General features: G+C 39.9%; 1 protein-coding gene across 1 annotated transcript in view; it reads right to left on the bottom strand.

Moving 5' to 3' along the window:
* The window catches only part of LOC136876965 (nephrin), a 1,454,397-nt gene that overhangs the window by 1,090,479 nt on the left and 340,984 nt on the right, over positions 1-22,934 (bottom strand). Inside the window, exon 3 of the mRNA XM_067150735.2 lies at positions 22,238-22,446. Within this exon, the coding sequence (XP_067006836.2) occupies positions 22,238-22,446 (209 nt within the window). The remainder of the gene's footprint in view (positions 1-22,237; positions 22,447-22,934) is intronic.

Below are 22,934 nucleotides of genomic sequence, written 5' to 3'. Positions count from 1 at the left end.
TCAGCCGTGAATACCACGTGATCAGGCGAAATGTGTGTCAAGTGCTCGATCGATATTAGTAAAGTTATATGACGTCTGACTATGGCAGCCAATCAAATGATCAATTTGGTGTGAAGTTAATGAAGTGACCAATCGTGTATAATGAAAAGACGCACCCCTGTCTTAAGACGGTGAATTATGGATTTTCCTAAGGAAACTTTACTCTGAAATTTCTACCTCTGAACGCGACGAGTGGAGAATTATTCTGACTACAACTACGGACGTGAAAAGACGCACTTTGCTCACTGGGGAACTTCGTCTTATTTAGAGCTTCCAACACCTTGCAGATAGCAGTTCAGACAGTCACGGATTCTACTTACAATTAACGGAAGATATTAAAAAGATAAGTTGCTTTTCCATCTCGTCAAACAGCGGTGTGTGTTTTGGACTTGTCTCAGATTTCAGTTTCAGTTTCAGCTTTCGCAAGAACTTCTACAGAGGAGATCATTGGTTCGAGTGCAAGTCAGGATGCCTGTCTCCCTACGATATGAATGGTATGGTTTCCAGCGCGCCAGCATGTCCTCAATGAACGAGTAGAATGTAAAGCAGCTCAGACGGGCGAGACCAGGATCGATGGTGCGTAACGTGGTAATGCACTAGGTCATCAGCCCGAGTTCTACGATCGACAGTCACCACCAAGTAATATTTAAACATTGTTATTCTTTCCTTCTATTTGTAAATGTAAAGTGTAATGATATAGCCTCTACTTATTTGCTTAGAATTTCTATTAGTTAGAATTTTTTCCGCCTCTTCTTTCTTGGTGAAGGTAGTTTGGGAATGAGTGTGTGTATTTTGAACCTATTAGCTTGTTTGAGTGAATGTCATCGAGAAATGTTTCAACTGTCCCGAGTTCATTGTGGCAGGAGAGATAAAAGTAATACGACCTCAACGTTAAACTAGGACTATTTGAATAATTTTTATACTTGAATTGAGATCAGATGGGACAGTAATTTCGTGGATTCCATTATATCAGAGTTCATTCCTCGATTATACGACGTATGGTTGGATTTCGAGTGCGATAGAGTCATCTGACATATTGTTGTGCAGTAGCTTCCGCATGTATGATCTTGCGCGGCCAGGGATAATAATAATAATAAAAATAAAAATAAATTAACCTAGTTATCGCGTAAAAGAACACCTAAGGTCATGAGCATAATAATAATTATTATTGAATAAGGTTGATGTGCGCTCATTTATATTAATGTAGGCCCGGGAAATGGCAGTATCTGACCGATACATTTATATATATTTTTGCTGTGCTATTATAATTATTTGACTGGTAGATGGATATTATTGAATTTAGCAGATAAGTTGTGCATCCATTATTGAGTCAATTTAAGAAGAGAATATGTTACCTGACAATTTCTTCGTTGTGAGCGCAGATTAATTGAGAACCACAATTATGGTGAAAAGGTAAAAATAAATATCGCAGCTCATGGACCGCGTACGCGGAATGTTAATTCTGACCTGTGTTTAGGCAATTTTGTCGATGATTTTCGGATGATTTTTGCTCGTAAATTTTCCCTGAACATCGTCGTATGACTGAGTTCTTCAATAAAGTGATAATCATTGCTCTATCACATCTCAAGTTGATGAGAGGAAGTCCCCACGATATTGTCATCATGAGAATATTTTCCCTGACTTTGACTACACATGAAAATAATAATCAAGGGCTAGCATTCGTGTAAATATGTATATAATATTTCCGTGTATCTTTGTGTGAATGTAGTGTGTGTGATTTGTCTGTATTTTGCTTATTGTAATTTTACAGTCCATATTTGTGATGATGCTCTTCGCTGTTTCGTGGATTTTTTGGCCAATTTTATGCCAACTTTAGTGGTTCACTATTTGACAGAATTTAAACCTTTAGTGAATTTTATTCGTTTTTAAGGAAGAATAGGGTCTTAACTAGCGAATACATATAAATAAGTATAGGCCATGTCAGTGTATTGAACTCACAAAATAGAAGTTGTAAACGTAATATAACTAATTATTTTCAATCAATGGGTAAATGTAGATTGACGTGATGTCAAATTCCAAATTATTGTGTGAAGATCAACTACTGAATAATTATAAAAGGGAATTTATTACTAGTTTAAAGGTCAAGGAAGACGATTCAACCATAATTTCATGGGAGAAATTTTTTTATTTAATTTTCAGAAAGGAGTGAAAATGATCATTTTCAAACTTGATTTAAGTTAAGTCCATTGAGGAAGGAAATTCTATTTTCAAATCATTTAATTATTAATGGGAGAGATAATCTCAAATTAATTATTATTAATCATTTAATTAATTTTCAACTAAAAATCTAAATATTATATTTACAGACTCAGGCATTTGCTGTTCCGTTTAGCGATGGAGTGTCCATGTTGGCAACGACATAAAAGAAGACGAGTAATATAAAAATTCCTAGATTTTGTAAATTATTTGTAGAATTTGAGAAGAGCAGTAGTTGTAATAAATGTGTGAAACCTATTTAGCTTTTTCTCATTTGCCACTAGTTCATCATCTATCCCTGCACTTAAAATTTTCGCACAGCCGATAAGCGAACGATCTACCCCCTGGAGATCCTCGCTCACCGGCCGAGCTGAGCCCGGCATGACGGGTGCAGTATAGAGAAGGAACTGCTGTGGCATCTTAGCAATTCGCCTGACTTCAAGACGAGGGTAAGAGATACCGGTATATTTGCTTAAATGAAGGACAGGCGGATTGAACTCATTTACAAGAATATTGTTTAAGGTGACTTGTACGAAAATATATTTAGTTCCTATTTCTCTTATTAAATCCACATAGCAATGAAATATATTGCTATTTTTTCATTCTAAAAGTATGTTATTTGACAACTCCCGCTGCCCATTTAGTCTATATAGCCTATAAAAATAAAACGAGAACATTTAGGGTTATGGGTTGTTATAAGATTTGTCTTAGTTTCAGTCATTAATATAATATTGAATATAGATCTGTATGCGTCGAAAATAAAATTCCATATATAATATGATTAAAATAGTTTAAATAAAAAAATCTCTGTCTCCCCCCTTATTTAGTTCACGCTTCGCCACTGGAAGTAAGACGTACTAGAACGGAACATTATTAATATTCCGAACCTTTGAGTGACGTGACAAGATTCATAGCACGTAGACCAGCTCCGTGACCTGTGAATGGCACGCACTGGCATGTTGGTGATAAGATCAGGTTGTGTTTGGCTCGCGATATGTCGTGTATTACAGTCACCCACTCTAACATCACGATGGTACGACAGTAGAAATGGAATTAGCAAAAATATGGTCTATAGGTCAGGTCATATCCTAAATTTGTTCTTAATGTAGAATTTGCATGTCTATGTAGTAAATTACAGCCCGCCAGCGCGATACTCTGATATCACTTCTATCCTCAATTTTTAGATCATCGAGTGAGAGAGATATTTTAAAGTACAGTTACATTTCGAAATATATAATATTTGGTCATGAAATGAAATGTCATATGGCTTTTAGTGCCGGGATATCCCAGGACGGGTTCGGTTCGCCATGTGCAGGTCTTTCTATTTGACTCCCGTAAGCGACTTGCGCGTCGTGATGAGAATGAAATGATGATGAAGACAACACACACACACCCAGCCCCCGTGCCATTGGAATCAACCAATTAAGGTCAAAATCCCCGATCCGGCCGGGAATCAAACCCGGGACCCTCTGAACCGAAGGCCAGTACGCTGATCGTTCAGCCAACGGGTCGGACATATTTGGTCATATTAGAAGAGAACTGTGTATTCACAAAATCAATCTACAAAACCACTGTATGGAGTTTCGTAAATTGCTTTCCTTACCAGTTCATTTTCCTATAATCCGAACTGTTTCCTAGGTTTTGTAAAGATTCTAGTAACAGCGAAAGTAACACCAAGTACTCATTTTACGAGCAAACTTGTAGTTTTTCATGAATGTCGGTATCGTTCTCACTGCTACGGGAACCACCAGTTTCACGTGGAAACCAAACCGCACGGACGTTACATTTCAGTCCAAAACTCCCAAATGCATGCAGATAGAACATATTTTGTGTGAATATCACGTATCGTGGGGATCAGAATTAACCACCGAGCTGTCGTATTTTCTGTCGTGACGCCAACCGTCGCGCATATAGATTTTCTCTAACAGGGTAACTCTCTTAAATAATGATCCAATTCAGTCTGGGTTTTGTATGTTCATTCTTTCTGAAACGCGTTAAATCTATTCTATCTTTTCTCTAAATATTTATAATGTTTGCTTCCTTGAACATGCCTTTATTATAAATAGAAATGCACACACTCTGGAAAACAAATTCTAGAGCGCTTTGCTACACTTTCAAAGAATTCAAAGTCACCAATTTCGAACGTCAAAAAGGTTAATGTTGGAGCCCCAGCCGAGCACATCTGCCTCCTAAAGGCTGGAAAATAGTTTAATATTATTGAAGATGCGTACATTTGTTTACAATTGATAAATAATGCGTCAATAACAAAGTTTCAAACACATACTGACCAGATACTTTGTTTTGACAATACGTATCATACGGTTCGTGTTGCACCCCCAAGCAGTCCTATTCAATTTTTTTAGTCTTATGAATATACAGCAATGCATTCATTCTTCGCAAGAAAAATACCATACCCTATGGTGAAACAGACTTTAAGGGCCTTGGCCTACCACGCGACCGCTGCTCAGCCCGAAGGCCTGCAGATTACGAGTCTCGCGTGGTCAGCATGCTGTTCTTCTCGGCTGTTGTTCTTTCCTTTCTAGACCACGTTACAAGAAAAATAAGTACAGTAAGCCTCGTTAAGTCGGCCTTTTGTTAACCCGGACCGATTTAGAGGAAGAAAGTAACAGAAATATGGAAGTTATGAAGCCTTGCATCGAGTGAGTTAGGGACACGTAGCTGTGAGCTTTCATCCAGGTGGTAAATGTTTCGAACTGCACTGTCAGCAGCCCTTTGGTTTTCCATTTTCACATAAGACAAATGCTGAGGCTACGACTTAATTAAGATCACTGTCAAATATTTTCCAGTCCCAGGCCTGGTCTAACCCATCGTCACCGTAAGACCTGTCCGAGCTGGTGCGACGTAAAAAGAAAAACTTACAAATACACATTTTAGATTATAAGAGCTCATTTTGTGCGAGAATTATAGAGGTATCGCTTTCACTGGTTGGCACAATCGTGCTGTACTGTACAGTGAGTGCGTATTTCCTAGGACGGCACATGATGACAGTATATAAGAAAAAACCGGAAGAAGTTCAATATTGGATTAATTTTATGTAGAGAATAAAAATGTTATAGGCCTGGAAATGCCTAATTTGTGATAAATCAGAGTTTCACGTATGATCTTAATGTATTCAAGTATTGTTATTTTCTGGAATTATGATATAATTCGTAGCCATTCTTCAATCCAATACCCTATTTAAAATGTTTAACCCCTGTCTGTACACGGGCCTAAGTCACCTTACCGAATTTTGAACAACCTCCGAAATTCCTCACGGAGTTCGTTTTATCTGATAAGCTTCACAATTCATTCCCAGAGGGTTGATATACAGTAGCGCCATTCAAATCAGCCAAGATAGGTACATACTATAACACATCAGTGGCTCCTATTCAGTTCCAGGTAGACTCGTTGGCTGAATCATCAGCGTACTGGCCTTCGTTTCAGAAGGTCCCATGTTCGATTCCCGGCCGGATCGGGGATTTTAACCTTCATTGGTTAATTCCAGTGACTCAGGGGCTGGATGTTTATGCTGCCCCCAGCATCCCTGCAACTAACACACAACACATACCACTATCCTCCACCACAATAACACGCAGTTACCTACACATGGCAGATGCCGCCTACCCTCATCGGAGGGTCTGCCTTACAAGGGCTGCGCCCGACTAGAAATAGCCACACGAAATTATAATTATAGTTCCAGGTAATGAACGTAGAGCAGACACTGAGTTTTTACTGGACAGTCTGTTAACACAGGACCAAATTGATATGACTTATCTTTCTTTCCTACATATGAGCCAAGTCGGTTCCTGAAATGTGACCCTGATTTTTCCAACACTTTATTTTAGTTAGTTAATTAGTTAGTTACTTAGTTAGTTAGTTCGTTCGTTCGTTAGTGGGAATGTTCGAAGACATGTTCGCCTCAGAGCAGGTCTTTGTATTTGATACACATGGGCGATCTCCACATCTGAGTGTGAGATGATGTTGATAATGAGGTAGGGAGAGGGTGAAACCCCGTGTCGTCACATAGCCTACTCTTGTCGAATATCGCCAAAAGTTCTGCTGAAGTCTTAACTTCTCCATACCACCAGCAGCGACACATGCCCTCACTCCGTAGGAGCACTGCGGAGAAGTTTGGAGCTGAGTCCAGGCTTTTGGCACACAATCCAGTCATTAGAAATTGTATACCACGAACTCTCTTACTCTGCCAGTCAACATTCTGGTAGTGAACATTTTCCACCAACGGGATTCGAACCGGCTAACAAAAATGTCAGAACGTACAATTACTCCTTAACGGTCATGACCGCAAAGCGGGCCGTTTTCTGGTTAAACTGTATTTTAAAGTTAAAAACATCACTGATCCGTATTGAACTAATAGTTACAATGCTAAAAAGAGAAAATTGTTCCACCTATTCAATACAATAACACTGTTGCACGAATCACTGTAGCAACATGTTAAATTTGTTATGGGACCGGTTTCGACATCAGCCTACACAAAAATGGCAAGAATTCAACACAATTGTAACACTTATGACACTTCAGCAAGAGTGCTCAAGAACCTCTACATGAACTCCTATTTTTAATTCAAGAAAGTAGAGTTTTGCAACAGCCCAACTTATTCAACTGCTAAAGAAGGAGCGTCCATTGCTATTTTGAAACGGAATTATCTGGATACTGACCACGGTTCGTGCTACTGTTTTACCATTCCACGGCGTTATTGCTCTCTTGACTGAAAAGTTGTTTTCTTTATGAGTAATCTAGCGAGCCTGCTGAAGCCATTATTTCTGCCGGGTGATACTTTATTGTTTCTCTACACAAGTAAGTGTATTTCGAAAAGCCTGTCGTTTGTGTTAACTTAGTGGAAGTCTCTTGTTCTTGTTTCATTTGTCCAGCCAGTTTGCTATTCCTTCCCCACTTCACGAAGTCAATATATCTTGAATAATGCATGCCACAACGCCACTTCTACCGCCAGACTCCTTCTCCGTCACATTTCTACGTCAGAGTACTTGAAAAAAATTCAGGAAAGGATTTCTTTAAAGACATAGCATCAGTATCCAACCCGTACATTTTCAACATAATTCACGCTCTGTTATAACAGGAAAGAATATACATAGACTGTTTAAATCGGCATAAATTAATAATAATGATAATATATATTTTCGTTTACGTGCGTTAGAGACCACGTTAGGTAACAGTTACATGTTGCTGGAAGCCTCCTTCACAGCCAAAACTTTAGCAACCATTCTCTGCCAGCCTGTCTTCTTTCTCCGTTCACCGATGTTTAATTTTGGTTCGTCAGGGAATACCTGGAGTTTGTCGATCACTGACCTAAACTTTGTTCATCCCCTCGTCGCCATAAGACATATCTGTGTCGGTGCGACGTAAAGCAAAAAAAAAAAAACTTTGTTCGGTTAGAGATGTCTTTTGAATTTAGTCCCACCTTGAGATCGTTTCTCACCTCCCTGAACCATTTGTCTGACACTTTAAGTCCGCTTTCTAGTATTGTGAAAATTCTTTTCTTTAGTCTCTTCTCGTCCATTCTAAATAAATGGCAATACAATTTAAGTCTCCGTTTTCTCATGGGATCAGTTAGCCTTTCATTGTTACGGTAAAGTTCTTCTCTTCCTCGCAACCTATACTGTCCCCCACAACCTTTGTATTTGCCGTGTGAATTCTCCCTGTGGGAGGGGACTGTAGTACGGTACATCCATGATAGGCCTATCTCCTGCCTGTCGTAAAATTCGACTGGATAAAATAATCTATATAAATAAATTCGTAACGACCCTGTGTCTGTAGGCTACATTGTCTATTTTGGCGAAATTTCCCTACAGTTATCTGTTTCAGGTGTAATAATGACCATATGCATGTTTGTTTTAGCTTTGGTGTCTGCTTGATGGTTTGTCTGTCTGCTTGTTTGCCTCAGTTCTTATAACTTGAAAACTACTGCATATATTTCTACCAAACTTGATATTTAGAATCCACCTGTCCTTGGGTAGGTTTTAGGGTCAATATTACTTCTGAATACCTAAATTTACTGGGGGTTTATCCGAATCCGAAACCATCATTTTGCGCTCCCGCAAAATATGCCTATCCAAAATTAATGGAAACCTACCATCCATAATAAAAATCAGTGTCTAAAACTTTCTTCTCATGTGCATCATTTCGATGGGAGGATTAATAAGGGAATTATCACGAACGGTCGGTTTTCAGGCTAATTCCAGCGGACATAGCCCTAATGTGTTGTACGTGGAGCAGAATCCTTATCTATCTGTATAAATGAATCGTAACGACCGTGTGTCTGTACGTTGACTGTTTTTCCGAAATTTTCTTACATTTATCTGTTTAAAGGATAATTACAATCATCTGCATATGTTTTGGCTTTAGTTTCCTGAAAGTCCTAATTTTTACCGCCCACCCCCAAAATCAAGAATGCGCCACAATGCCAGACGGGGTATAAAATTGGAATTTGACAAAATTATACGTTTTAGCGTGTAAACGACGGAAAGATTCCAAGATCTTAAAAAGTTTCACTTTTATCCACGAAGAATATCGAAATATCGAGGCAGTTCTAATGACGGTGCAGACGTACGTTTCGAGATATATCACCAAATTAAAATACAAGGTAGTTAAGCTAATATTATTTTCATTTTTATTAACAAAAAGTGCTGGGAAACTTATGTTCCGTGCAAAATTTGCTCCGTATCCTCAGAAGGCAAACACGACCAATCACGGTTGGATAACGATGGTCACGATATCAGCATTCACATAGAACATTACAAAGAGAAAGGTCATGAAGGACGGAAGGCGGAAAACCCCTTGGACTCCCAATGCCTGATACTGCCATAAGTGGAAGAAACCAAGAGTTGATTAAAGGAGGTCGGATCAAAAGGATGAAAAGAGAAGTCTGGTACAAGTAAGAGGATGCGATATTAGACTCAGCTCCGGCCCCATTATTACCATTCCAGCCGCCTAGCGTATCGTGTTAGGGCCAGAATTTCTCAACTGCTGACAGAATTTTTATATTATTAGTCTATTATTATTATTATTATTATTATTATTATTATTATTATTATTATTATTATTATTATTATTATTATTATTATTCTTTCTTTCTTTCTTGCGAACCGGCCAAACTTAGGACCACGCCAATACCACCTCACTTCCTTCTAATCATCCTTTATTTCTTCCTTTTTCTCCACAGTGCCTTCATTCTTTCAGAATGTTGCACTCTTCTCTCTTCAGTCCATCTTCCCCCTCTGCGCCCTTTCTTTTCTTCAACCAGAACTTTTATGTTGGAAAGTCTTTTCCTGAATTGGTCTCTATAATGACATTCTTCATCTGCAATTTCTAACCTCTTGAGTTCTTCCTTCATCTGCTTGGCATATCCCCCCTGGCCCTTCAAGTAGTATATTTTATTAAAAATTTGTTTATTTAACCTTGTTGGATCCATTCTGACCATGTGTCCATAGAATCGCAGCCGTCTTTTCCTTATTGTTGTTTCCAGGTCTTCTGTTCTTTTGTATATCTCCTTATTTGAGCGTAATCTGTAGTTTCCCTCTACCACCCTTGGGCCGTAAATCCTCCTCAATATTCTCCTTTCAATCTTTAGTAGTTTTTCCAGGTTCGTTAGTGTTGCTGTTTCCACCCCATACAGAATCACTGGTTTTACCACAGCATCATAATGTCTTAGTTATTATTATTATTATTATTATTTACGCATATCTGGGACTTTCTGCCGTTTTAGCAGTCTGTTAAATAGGCATATCCAGGTGCGATCTATCCATTTTATGTATTAAAGTGCAGTGAGCGCTCCTCGCATCCGTAATGCCTACTGTTCTATTAATGCGGTAATTAGGCCTCCATGAAACAACAGAGAGAATACTGACAGACCTAATGTACGGTCAGGGTCCTGAAAACGAAAACGACTACTCAGAGGGATGGCATAAATTACTATTGACCAAATTTATTCAAACGTACAGTTTTTACAAGTGCACTCGTGTTCGAGTTTCCTCCCTGCTCTCCAATAGTAGCTCTCTGAGCACCGTGCCCGAGCAATTCACTCCAGAACACAGCAAAGCCAAAGAAATCGACTCAAATGCCGCGTTAAATTTTGTGTAGCCAAGACTATCTGATTCACTCACTCGTCAGTGACTCACTCCAGATGGTCTTGTGACTGACTCGCGCTCACTCATGGCTGACTTTGTATAACCCAAGGGAAGATTCTCGGTTAAGGATATCGCAGTTTCCACTTCCAGATCTTCATTGTTGACCATTTCCAGCATTTTCCAAGGAACTCAATTTGATTACCCTGTGTCTCAACAATTCACCGGGGCTACTTAGTGTTGGCCCCGCCCACATTTGTCTCCACTCCAGCCATAAGCATAGTCGTCTCCCTCCGTTCCCCACTTTCTCAGTCTTTATTGTCACAGTATTAACGGCATTACGCAGCACGCATATATGTTTTCACAAAGGTTACATAAGTGATGGAAATTTTGAATTACAGCGATCTGTTACTGAAACAAGTGTGTCTATTAGGTCATCAGCCGAAAGGCTGAATGGATTCACAAATAGCACCAAAGGTTATGTGGTTATAGCGAAACCGCAAACAACGATGAAGCGCTAAAATTAGCATACACGATAAGATGAGTAGTGAGATAGTTTGTCAGCTCACCGGGCCAGAAAGTACTATTGCAGCACAAGTGAATTCCGAATGTCATTATTCCGCACCACCCATAGACCACCTCAGAAGCTTCAATACTCTCACAGCTATAAATAAGACTGATATTTCGGTGGAAGATACACTTTGTTTTGGCCTGTGCCAAGAGGCAGATGAGAAATTACTGCAACCATCAAGAATTAGTAATGGGCGGACTGAAACTGTTTTAGAACAATTGCTTTAACATTTGTGGAAACAATCACTTTACGTATATCTCATGATTAGGGTTGTTGGACATGCAGTCCAAACCTTATCTAGGCTTACGATCCTGAAATCATTCGAATCCCTTACAAAAAGCTATCAAAACGTATCAGTTCATAGTTGAGTTGTAGTTAGTACAAGATATGGTAATAATAATAATAATCATAATAAATTTATTCAATAAGTTTTTAAGTCCGTGTTACATCCAATGATTCTACGCATTTGTATACACACTTCTTGCACACCATTTACGGTACCAGGACCGCCTCCATCTGGTCCATCATTGTTTGCAAGTCCTCCGTCCACAACTCGTTATCCAAGTTGCCTCGTCTGAAGTCGATTAGCACACTCTCACATGTTCTTTTTAGTACAATGGTCTGTAGGTAGGCCTGTAGCTGTTTGCTCACTTCCAATTTGTCCATGTGCTTCTTGAACAAGTTGGTAACTAGCCCGTCCCATGTTATTACCACAGGGACCATCGTCACCTTGGCCCCATTGTACATAAGTGAGAGTTCGTTGGCTAGCATCTCGTACTTTCTTCCTTTAGTGGTTTCGGTCTGTTTCAGGATATTTTTGTTTGTGATTCCAACTTCAATTAATAATAATAATAATAATAATAATAATAATAATAATAATAATAATAATAATAATAATAATAATAATAATAATAATAATAATACATTATTCTGTTCAAAAGTACACAGTAAGTAAGGGTTATTCTGCCCGAAGGCAGGCTGAACCTCCGCACAGGTGTTCCTGAGCCGGAGTTTACGTGCGGTAGGGTGGCCAGTTCCTTTCCGCTCCTCCATTCCCTTACCCTCACCAACAGCGCGTGTCAACCCATCCAACTCATGACCACGCCCAATGTTGCTTAACTTCGGATATCTCACGGGATCCGGTGTTTCAACTTGGCTACGGCCGTTGGCAAAGTACACAGAATATAAGAAGAATATTTAAAAGCTATTGATGACTTATTAAACTAACAAGTTGTGGCTTCAGTTCCTTACTTAACTTGAACACTTATTAACTTATTGTTTAGTACTCTTGTAAGTATATCGCTCACTGCCTTGCTTATGCCTCCAACATTTAGTTGTACTATTGTCAGTGAATGTCCTAGGTCCTTTGTTGTTGTTTGGTTCTGAGAAGAACCGTTTGTACCCATGATCATGTATCCTCTATTTGCTGGGATACCCGCAAGAAAATTTCTGCAACCCTCAGAAGCATGGAAGATTAAAATCTCAACATCCATCATGGCAACTAGGAAAGGGGTTGGTTGAATTACAGTACAACATGAATAATGCCTGGAGGGAAGAGTGGGCTGCTTCAAACCCTGACCAGCTAGGGTTGATATCTGACCCTTGTAGGAAACTTGCTGGGTTCAACTTTCCAAGAAGAATCTGGGCTTCGTTGAACAGGGTGCGGACCGGTCTTGGAAGATGCAACTTCTTGCTCCACAAGTGGGGAAAAATTTCCAGCCTTCATTGCGACCGCGGTGACGTGACTCAGACAGTCCACCATGTTGTACTGATGTGCCCACTTCGGAGCTTCCAGGGAGAATACCACGAACCTCATGCGGCTAGTGAAGAGGCAGTGAATTGGCTAAATTCTCTCGACATTAAATTATAAGTTAATTAGGCTACCATCCATTGATCCTTTGTCCGATTGTTGTTCTAACCAATTTAAGTGTATATAGTTTTAAGTGTATATTATATATATTCTTTGTACCCTCTATACGCCATACGAAATAAAGGAAATAAAGTTATTATTTAACTCGAACACTTCTATACTGGTGTCCACTGATCATAACACAATCTCCTTTTTTCACTAATTAAAAATGTTCTTCTCTTTCAAGTTCATCTGTTTCTACTCCGAAGCAGCATTCTTTGAGAAAACATCACGAGCGATTTCCGTCGTTATTGCGACATTCAAAGCAACATTGCCTAATCCGATTGTAAATGGCCTTTTGGTTACCAAAACTGGGGGCAGGAATCTCTTTAACATGTGAATAAAATCCCACCAAGTCTTTCCTCTTCACATTCTGAATCTCTGGTAATGATGTACATTCCATGTATGTCCAACCATTGCCCCGTTTCTGCACGTGGTCACGTATGAAGTGAGATGAACCTTCGTAGCAAGCTTTTATGACCGGATGCCCTTCCTGACGTCAACCCTCCTCAGAGGATTTAATGGGTGGAAATTCACTTCGTGATATTAAATATTAGCAAGGGAGAAGAAAAAAACCCGGTTCTGGCACATAGCCTAATCCTGTCGAATAGAACCTAGAGGTCTGCTCAAGGTTTAACATATCCAACGGACTTAACTTCCCTATTCCAGTACACTTTCTACTCTCGGTTATGGTAAACAGTCTGCGGACGGCTTTTATGGCAGATGGTATGATAGGTAATAAGACCTTTGTCGAAATATTATTATTATTATTATTATTATTATTATTATTATTATTATTATTATTATTATTATTATTATTATTATTATTATTATAAGACACTCTAGTGTTGTTTTACGTTGCACCGACATAAATAGGTCTTTGGCGACGATGGGATAGGTAAGGGCTAGAAATGGGAAAGAAGCGGACGTGGGTTTCATTAAGGTACATCCCTAGCATTTGCCTGGTGTTAAAATGGGAAACCACGGAAATCCATCCTCAGGGCTGTCGATAGTGAGGTTCGAATCCACTACCTCCCGAATGCAAGATCACAGCTGCGCGACCCTAACCGCACGGCCAACTCGCGATAATGTTGTTGTTCGTTTAACATTCTTTCAATTGCTGCGAAGCCCCTCTGATAGAAATAGGCATTTTATTCTACTGTCATGCTGAAAAAAATGCTGCTTTTGGAAGGTAACCCTGTGAAGTCTTAATTCAAGCAACTATCACCCGGTATACCCATGCATTGCAAGAACGTTTTGTTCCAACTGACGATAAATTTTGATAAATGTGCAGAAGAAAGCCTGTTGTTACATGAGGCCAGTTACTTGGTGGGAGTGACGCTTAAGCCAGGCACTTTGTCACAGCTCCTTGCTAGCTACGCTACTTTGCCCTGCCATCTTTCTTCAGAGCACGGGAAGTTGACACATTAGTTTAGCGATCCCAATTGTTTCCATTAAATACGATCCATTATAAACTTTTGTTCGCTGCTGAGAGTAACATGCTGACGTATTCAGAACATCTTCGACTGAGGTACAGGTAAAATATTGGTTACAGAACACTTTGCAAACAATTATGAACTCTATAAACATCACACGTACTTCACGACTGCTCAGGTAACATATCTAGGAGTCCATCCTCGTGGTGTAGGGGGCAACGCGCCCGCCTGTCACCGGCGGCCCCGTGTTCGATTCCCGGCCGGATCAGTGTTTTTTAAATTGTAATTGATTAATATCCCTGGCCTGGGGACTAGGTGTATGTGTCGACCTTAACGTTCCTTGCCTCACATTCAACACTCTACACTTCCGCAATTCCACTTAAACGCACGTTCCTCTCAAATGGTGAAAGTAGGTCGACGCCACGAACCAATACCATTTTTTATTTTAAAAACATACCTGGGAACAAGGTAAATCGTAGACCATCAGATATGTCCCGCGGTCTAGGAGTAGTGAGCCTGCGTCGAACCGGGTGGCCCCTTTTCGATTCCTGGTTAGTTCAGAGTTATTCGGATCTGAGGTCTGTTTCCTAAGTCCACGAGAATTATTAATAAGCTATCTGATGATGAAATAGTGACCCCGGTATAGAATGACAAGAATAAAGGTCGAGAGATTTCGTTGCGCTGATCGTGCGTCATCTTGTAATTTTCAGATTTTCGGGATGAATGGCAGTCGCTTCGTAATCCAAGGACCATCAGAGATGCATCGTCATGGGGTCTGTTTGTTTCTTATATGTATATCGAATCTAATGGTATTGTTATTGGTTTTTAAGTCCCACTAACTAGTTTTCCGGTTTTCGGAGACGTCGAGGTGTCTGAATGTTGTTTCGCAGATGTTTTTACATGCCAGTAAATCTACCAACACGAGGCTGACGTATTTAAGCACCCAACTTCAAATACCACCGGACTGAAACAGGATCGAACTTGCCAAGTTGGGCTCAAAAGGCCAGCGTTGTACCGTCCGAGCTACTCAGACCAGCGGTATTTTCTTCTTGTATCATATCCCCATCGGATATCGGCTGTCATCAAGGCAATCTGATCCATGTTCTCAGCAAATAGGAAGGAGCTTATATGATAAGCAGAAGGAGTCTATATTTATCATTTCGAATCATATGGCCAAGTAGGCTACTCAAGTTTTTTTCATTTTAGTGGTGTGCATGACATCTGGCTCTTTGTTCAGGTGTTGGAGTACTTCAGTGTTACGAAACCTGTCAATCCATGCCATACTGAACAGACTTAGGTAGCACCACATCTCAAAGGATCGCAGGTATTTGGTCGTGTTCTTTGTTAGTTGTAAAGTCCCTGTTACAAAGGAATTTGCTCATTCTCTTGAATGCAGCCCTTACCGTTTGAATCCGGGACCAAATTTCAACAGCATTTTTCCGACAGTGATAAAGTACACAGGCGAGATACTTAAAGCATTGGACTTGCTCCAATGATGTGCCAGCAGTATTGAATCTGTGCAATTATCCATATTACTGTGGAAGGGCAATGTATTATCGTGTATGTGAAATAAGATGATGATAATGATGATGGTGATGTTAAAATGTATCTAATGTCTCATTTTCTACGATTGGCTTTGAGGGACACAAGAGTGTCGTAATGTTCTATAAAGGAGTTGTTAACATGTCTGTGAATCTATAAACAGTTGTCCCTCTCACATTTAACTGAACTCCTGATACTAGTATTGTGATACAATCCCTGAATCTCGAAAACGGGAAAAGAAAATCTAGCCAACAGGCCTACTCAGCCAGCCACGTGTGGCTGAAAATGGGTTAGGTACTCCCAGACTTGAGGTGGGTTTGAGTACGTGTTAGTAAGACTAACACCCTACTTCACAGAAATTTACCGAGCATACTCGGAATGTTTTCACCAAACCTTGAACCGCTGTAGGAGTGTCGAGTTCTACTTCCACTTTACAGACCACGGACTCTCGGCGAACAAATATAATTCGATGGGATACTGCCCATATCATTGGGCGTATGGGTAATGTAAGTAGAACTGGCTGAATTAGCAAAGAGGATATATCCGAATATGTTAGGGGTTAATGATATTCGGATAACAGGAGATAATTTGGAAGAGATAGAACTTTTTAAAGCGCTGCGAACAGGTGTTAAAAGAGGAAGGGCAAGGTGGAGTGGGATTCATTTCGTCCTCTGTCGGATTTGAACTTATGAGCATAGAATTCAGTGCCGACACTCTACCAGCGATCCGCGAGGTAGCTTCACTGTCATATTATTTTTCACAATCCATCTATCATAAGGCTTCGTTGTAACAATCCCATTTTTATTATTTTACAGTCAGTCTAACGCTCAGGTTATAATGTCTATTCCTCCTTCAGTGTGTATACAGCATTTCATTTATTAATTTATAACAGTCAGAATTTAAAAAAGTATAAAGTATGGAAATGCCCTTCCGTTAATCATAAACTCTCCCATTATTATTTGTCACATACATTGTAATATAAGATTTTGAAGTTGCTCTTCGATAGGGCTAATATTAACGACGATATCTAAGAATTTAGTTTTAGGCATTCTTCCAAATTTCTGTACTATCAATTCATGTTGTTCCAATATCTCTCTCTCTCTCTCTCTCTCTCCTCACTTAGTTTTGTAAACGTATGATGTATCTAGTATCTTTCACGAAACTCAAACTTTCTAGTTTCTTGAAAACTCAGAAGACTCACTTTATTTTAGGTATAAAATATACTTCACGGTGATATAGACTTCACTTCAGTCACCGCTCGGCAGCTTGAATGAAAATTTATTCTTAGAGTTGTTAATGAAGAATCAATTGAAATGAACAGTCACGTACTTCAAGCTTTATCTTGGGATGAGGCACTAACGAAGGTATAGAGTCCTAATATTGAAACATGCGTTCTAACAGTTCTTAGAGAGAGCTCCGTTTAATGCCTGGGCGGGGAGAAGGGAGTAGGCGGTACGGTTGCCATGGAAACCTGAGCGGACGCACTGTGGTTGCCATAGAGATAAGCCTGCTGGCCGGCTCATTTTGTTTGGAGTTGCCAAACCTGTCACTAAGAGTTATGTACACCAGAACACAGTGGTCTGAACGAACATGTGAATCGGAAGCGAAGAGGAGAAAGGAATGCAGAAATGTGGCAACACTGTGCAGTGACACGTGTTATGTTCCTCTCACCAGGTGTATTAGTCAAAATGATTCCTTCAATATTAATATTAATCAATTAGCTTACCCAGAAGAACTTGTTATCAGTCTTATGATTGAACCTGTGATATAAACACTCGGTGACAAGGTGGAACCTTGATATGACCCTCATTGGAAAGTATTACGTGTTATTGTTTACATATTCTTGAAAATAAATAATTAAAGCAATCACGTAAGAACAACACGGTGTTTTGTGGTGATCTCCCTTTCACGTCTGCACGACATAGTGGTGCAAAAACTCGGGAAAAGTAGTTAACAGAAACAATCTTAAAAGCAGAGTTTCAATCGAGTGAAATCAGCATTCATCACATGGAAGAAAATACGTAAATACGGTTCTGTGTACATTGACGACACCACATCTCACTTACAGGCAAGTAATAATTATCTTGCCGAACATTATTACTGCTTGCATTAGACTATCAGGATTATAGCTGCGAAATTCAGTGGAACTGTTGTGTTTGTATTCAGTTTTCCTTATTCTAATATGTTATGTTTGCTCGCCGCCATGTTCCTAATCCTTTCTCCAAGCGTCGACCAATAGCGTTAACTTCGGATGCACTGCCTTTAGATGCACGTATCTACACTATAAAAGGAGCTTCGCAATAATACCACTGCCAATTCGACGGTGATTTGAGAGTACACTGACTAAACCAATTCACGGAAATGAGCACTAGGAACGTTGACGTCATCGAAAGGGATACCAAAACACGCCTACATAATTTACGACTAGGTGGAAACGGGAAAGTGCTATTACCACGCGGTTGCAGCTGAAGTTAACAAGATCAAGGACTCGACCACATTCACCGACTATGAATATTAGAAATATAGACTTCAGTATTCCTTGGCCCAACTGACGCAAGCCGACGAGGAAATCCACGATCTCCTGGATGACAGCAAATACGACAGTAACGCACACGTTTGTGATGAATACGTCGAGACTGCAAAGTGCGCAATCCAGAAGGCATCGCACGGAATAGTAAACACCGTAGCTACTTCGACCGCAAACATAAGCTTTCAGAAACATCAACTGGCGCCGCAACTACGGTGGTTGCTCCAGCCTCATTAATTCGGCTTCCGCCTATAAAATTACAGCCATTTTATGGCGATGTTGGGAAATGGTCGAGGTTTTGGGAACAGTATGAGGCTTCAAACGATTAAGGATACATCACTGCCTCAAATTAATAAGCACATCTTTATACGAGGGTATTTAGAAGGTGAACAGAGGAATCTGGTGGAAGGTATTGCCGTTATCGCAGACACGTATGATGAAACGAAGAAAATCTTGCTGTCTTGAAATTGTGATACAAACAGAATAATTCAGGTGCACCTGGATTTGCTTGAAAATTAGGTTCCCATAAGAATATAAGCTTTAGAGGCTTTAAATTCTACCTTTATTGAAGTTCATCGTCGCATCCAAGCTCTTCGCGCCCTGGGAGAGGGCGTCAACGCATTCGGCCGTACGCAACTCCTGACCTATCAATCAAGACGAAGGGAAGGTTCTGTCACCGACACGTTTTCTTGTTGGGGACCGATTGACAAGATTACTTACGGGATCAGAGCCTCAGTATAAATCTGATTTGACAAAAGTTTTCAGGCAGAAACAAAAATCAGCTGATTGCGTCTAGAAACGCTGGAGTAGGGAATACTTGATGCTACTTCAGAGCTTCCATCACGATCGATATCCACCGACCAAGTCTTCACGCAGTCCTTATTCAAGACCAAGTGTTGCCTTGCCACTTGTGGAGGAAAGGACTAGTTACGAAGCTGAATGATGGCAGAGATGAACTTGTACGGACTGTAAGGATTTCCACTCCCGGAGGAGATCGAATTGTGAGACCTATTCAGCTGGTCGTTGGAACTAGACCAGGGTGGGGAGGATGTGATGGATCATGTGATATAAACCATCAGTGACAATGTGGAACCTTGCTATAACATTAATTGCAAAGTATTGAGTGTTCTTGTTCATATATTATTTGCAAATAAATCATTAAAGCAATCACGTAAGAAGAACACGGTGTTGTTCTCCATTTCATGTCTGCACGGCAAGTCTTAATACGAACCAGGATGCCTCCGTACAAACCGAGAAGGAAGACAGTTGCTATAACCGCGTAAGGAAGAAATTGGTTACCTTTCAAAGTTATCTGCAATGGGACAAGTCTTGTAGTTAGTGAATTATAAAGGAATATATTAAAGGCAGTGCCTGCTCGATCTGCATCCGATGGCTGCTTATACTGCCTGCTCATTCCATATTCAAACGTGTAACACGACTTACAAACAATCTGCCGCTAGATCGCAGCACCAGACGTACCCAGTTATCGCGTGAATACAGCTAGATAAGCATACAAGCAAAATTTAAAATCTGAAAGGAACAGAAAAATTAAAGAATTGTACGCATAAAGTGGTGCTCTAGGGAGTGATAGCTTCAGGACATTTCGAGAAAGAGATTTCGACGAACAAGAAAACCTGGAAACTTTGTCTGTATGGTACTTCCCTACATGACTAGGCAGAGGTTTCACGAATTTGGCTACCACAGTTTCTGACACAAGTTCCTGGTGCTTACTGTTACTAAAACCCTTTAAAATCTTGCAGTGGTACAAAGAGGGTAGAACATAGTTTTTTATAGTCTGGAGCAGACTTGCAGATTTCTTGCAGTACGATAGAGCCGCCTCAACAAATTTCTGTAGCCCCATAATTAGGCCAATAAATCGTTGCTGGGAATAGCGCAGGCCTCCTATATCCGACTGTCTGATTAAGTTCATCAACGGGGATGCATTAACTGAGGTGGAAACGTTACTCAAGCACGTGCTGCATTGTTTTTTTTCGATTACACGCACTACATAACCACACACTAATGCATGGGAAGCAGTTTCCAAAGTGACACACACCGACTCAGGGGACTCACGAACATCTTCCAGTAAATCAAGTACATACTCAGCGGGCATCACTGGTTCTGTTTCGTCAAGTCCGGGAGAGGATACTGAGGCAGAAAATTTTGAATTTTGCTTATGGATAACGTTAGCAACATCGGTGGACATTAAAATACCGGATTTCAGAATTCTCTTTATAGAATTCTGAGTAGCCCGGGAGTCAGCCATGTCATTGCACCCTCCTCCCATTCTTATAGAACTAAACATGGCTTCAACTGGATCATTTGAAAAAGCCCGTGTCATGGAATGAAATACCACGGCATTCTGGTTTCCCTTTCTTTGATTTGCAGAATACCCAGCAGTACACCATTTTCACTGTAAACAAATACAGTACTATCCTATTTCCCGCTGTTTCATTCCGACAGTTCAGGAGCCACTTGGTGCTGCCACCTGCGGTGGGTATTTGTAAACGGAGTGTTTCATTTAGTGCCATGTTGAAATGTTGTAATGAGCAGGCAGTATAAGCAGCCATCGGATGCAGATCGAGCAGGCAGTGATTAAAGACAACTTTTGTAGAGTCCGTTACCATAAAATCTGCTCTCATACTCAAAATAACACTAATTTCCCTCTGAGTACAACTACATTTTTAATTTAATGTAAGACAGTTCCCAATACCGTCAGTCGTCTCAATGAAGATTATTGTATCAGAGCTGAAGTCAGGAAACAAGGAAACGTGTATTCAGAGAAATTTTCGATGGTGGCCACCGTGAAATAATTTAGTAGAACATGGAATGGAATGTGATACTTTAGTACTCCCAAATTTAGCTTCAGGCGCATTTCACGCCTTTAAAGGGAATAAGAAGGCTAAAATAAAAGAATACTACTGAAAAATCTACAACCTTCTTAGGAAAATGTACGTACTTCTGTTATAACTTAATTTCCTAGCGCGCAGATATATCTCGCGAGATATATTTTTTCACAAATAGACAAAGTCAAACATACAGCGAAGACTATTTAAAGTTTTGTTAGCTTTAATAGAGATGTAAATGAAGTACAGGATACGAATGCTAATTATACAGACAGAAAAACATACGTATCACAAAACCAATTGCACACACATAAAGGAATTTTGTCCGCAAAATTTGCTTTAATTTATACATATGCATACAGGGTGGTTGGAAACAACGTGAAAGCCCCGCGCAAATCCCATTTGAATTCGCCCGCGAAGCGATCTGACTGGCTAACTTCAGCAGCTGATAAATTGACAACGGCGCGTGATATCGAATTATTTTTTCTAATTATTTATCAGTATGACCAACTCTCTAATGCTCATGTAACTGGTTCACGTTGTTTCCGTCCGCCCTGTATATATATATATAAATAATGTAAACGACCTGGATAATACGTTTTTTATCCATTGTAAAGCATTCAGTGGGGATTCCATTCCAACTGATAGTGTCCTGACAGTAGTATTTGCTTGGAGAGATAGCGTGTTCCGGTTGTGTTAAATACATAAGGGAATAATATTCCACCTTTCCCTGACCTGCAATGAGGAAGGTGAAATCTGAAGTCAAAACTAAGCATATATCAATGTTTATCCCCATAGAATATAGCCTTGAGGTAAAAGTAGAAAGACCTACCTCCCATACTCTTCCAGAGGACTGACGGAACCGACTAGAAGCGACTGGGTAGCATAGATACAGTCCTCAAAAACTATTAAAATATTCACGAATCGAACTTCAGTTCATCGACTTAATTTTTGAGTCACTGTGGTCTATAGTTGTAAATTGAGCTCTTCATAATCTATACAATCTAGTTCAAAGTAGCTACCAAGAAAAAGAGAATAGTGAAACACTTACCAATGACGGTGAGGTTGATCTTAAGATTGCGTGTTGGAGACCCGCGGAAGTCAACTCGACAGCGATACACCCCTTCGTCAGTGACCTGGATATCGTCCACGAGCAACTGGGCAGGGCTAGAGGCCGTACGGAAGTAAGCACGGGGACCGAACGCGTTAGGGGATGACCAGAGTTTGGCTTGTCCGTACTGACGGCCGCGAACATCAAAACTGAAACAGAAAATAACCTGGATAAACATAGCATATTTGTATTAATACGAAGGTATGAATGTTTCCATACTTGAAAGTATACAGAATGTTTTCTCTATAAGAAGGAACCGTCTTTACCTCCATATTTCTCACATGTAACTAACGCTGAATGCATTCACCTCGATGCCAAAGCAAAGCAAGATACTAATCTGTAATGGCAAAAATCCACAAATATTCCAAGAAAAGGGTATTGAATAAAATATCGGGTAGAATACCAAGGAAGATCAGTTGCAAGGCAGTTAGTGAATGATACAATATTTAAATCTGAACCACTATCTTAGCAGACAGATCAAATTAAATTCTAATATACCTTTTTATAGCAATAATGTTATGTGTATTTTTTAAATTTCATTCCTGTTTAAATGTAAACATTTTAGCGGTTTAACATCGCACTTACACATCGAAGGCTTTCGGCGACGCAAGGAAGGGAAAGGGCAAGGATTCGGAAG

This window comes from Anabrus simplex, chromosome 7 (assembly GCF_040414725.1).
Source record: "Anabrus simplex isolate iqAnaSimp1 chromosome 7, ASM4041472v1, whole genome shotgun sequence".
NCBI lineage: Eukaryota > Metazoa > Arthropoda > Insecta > Orthoptera > Tettigoniidae > Anabrus > Anabrus simplex.
The sequence above is the reverse complement of the archived record's forward strand: the minus strand, read 5'-3'. Positions and strand labels throughout refer to the sequence as shown.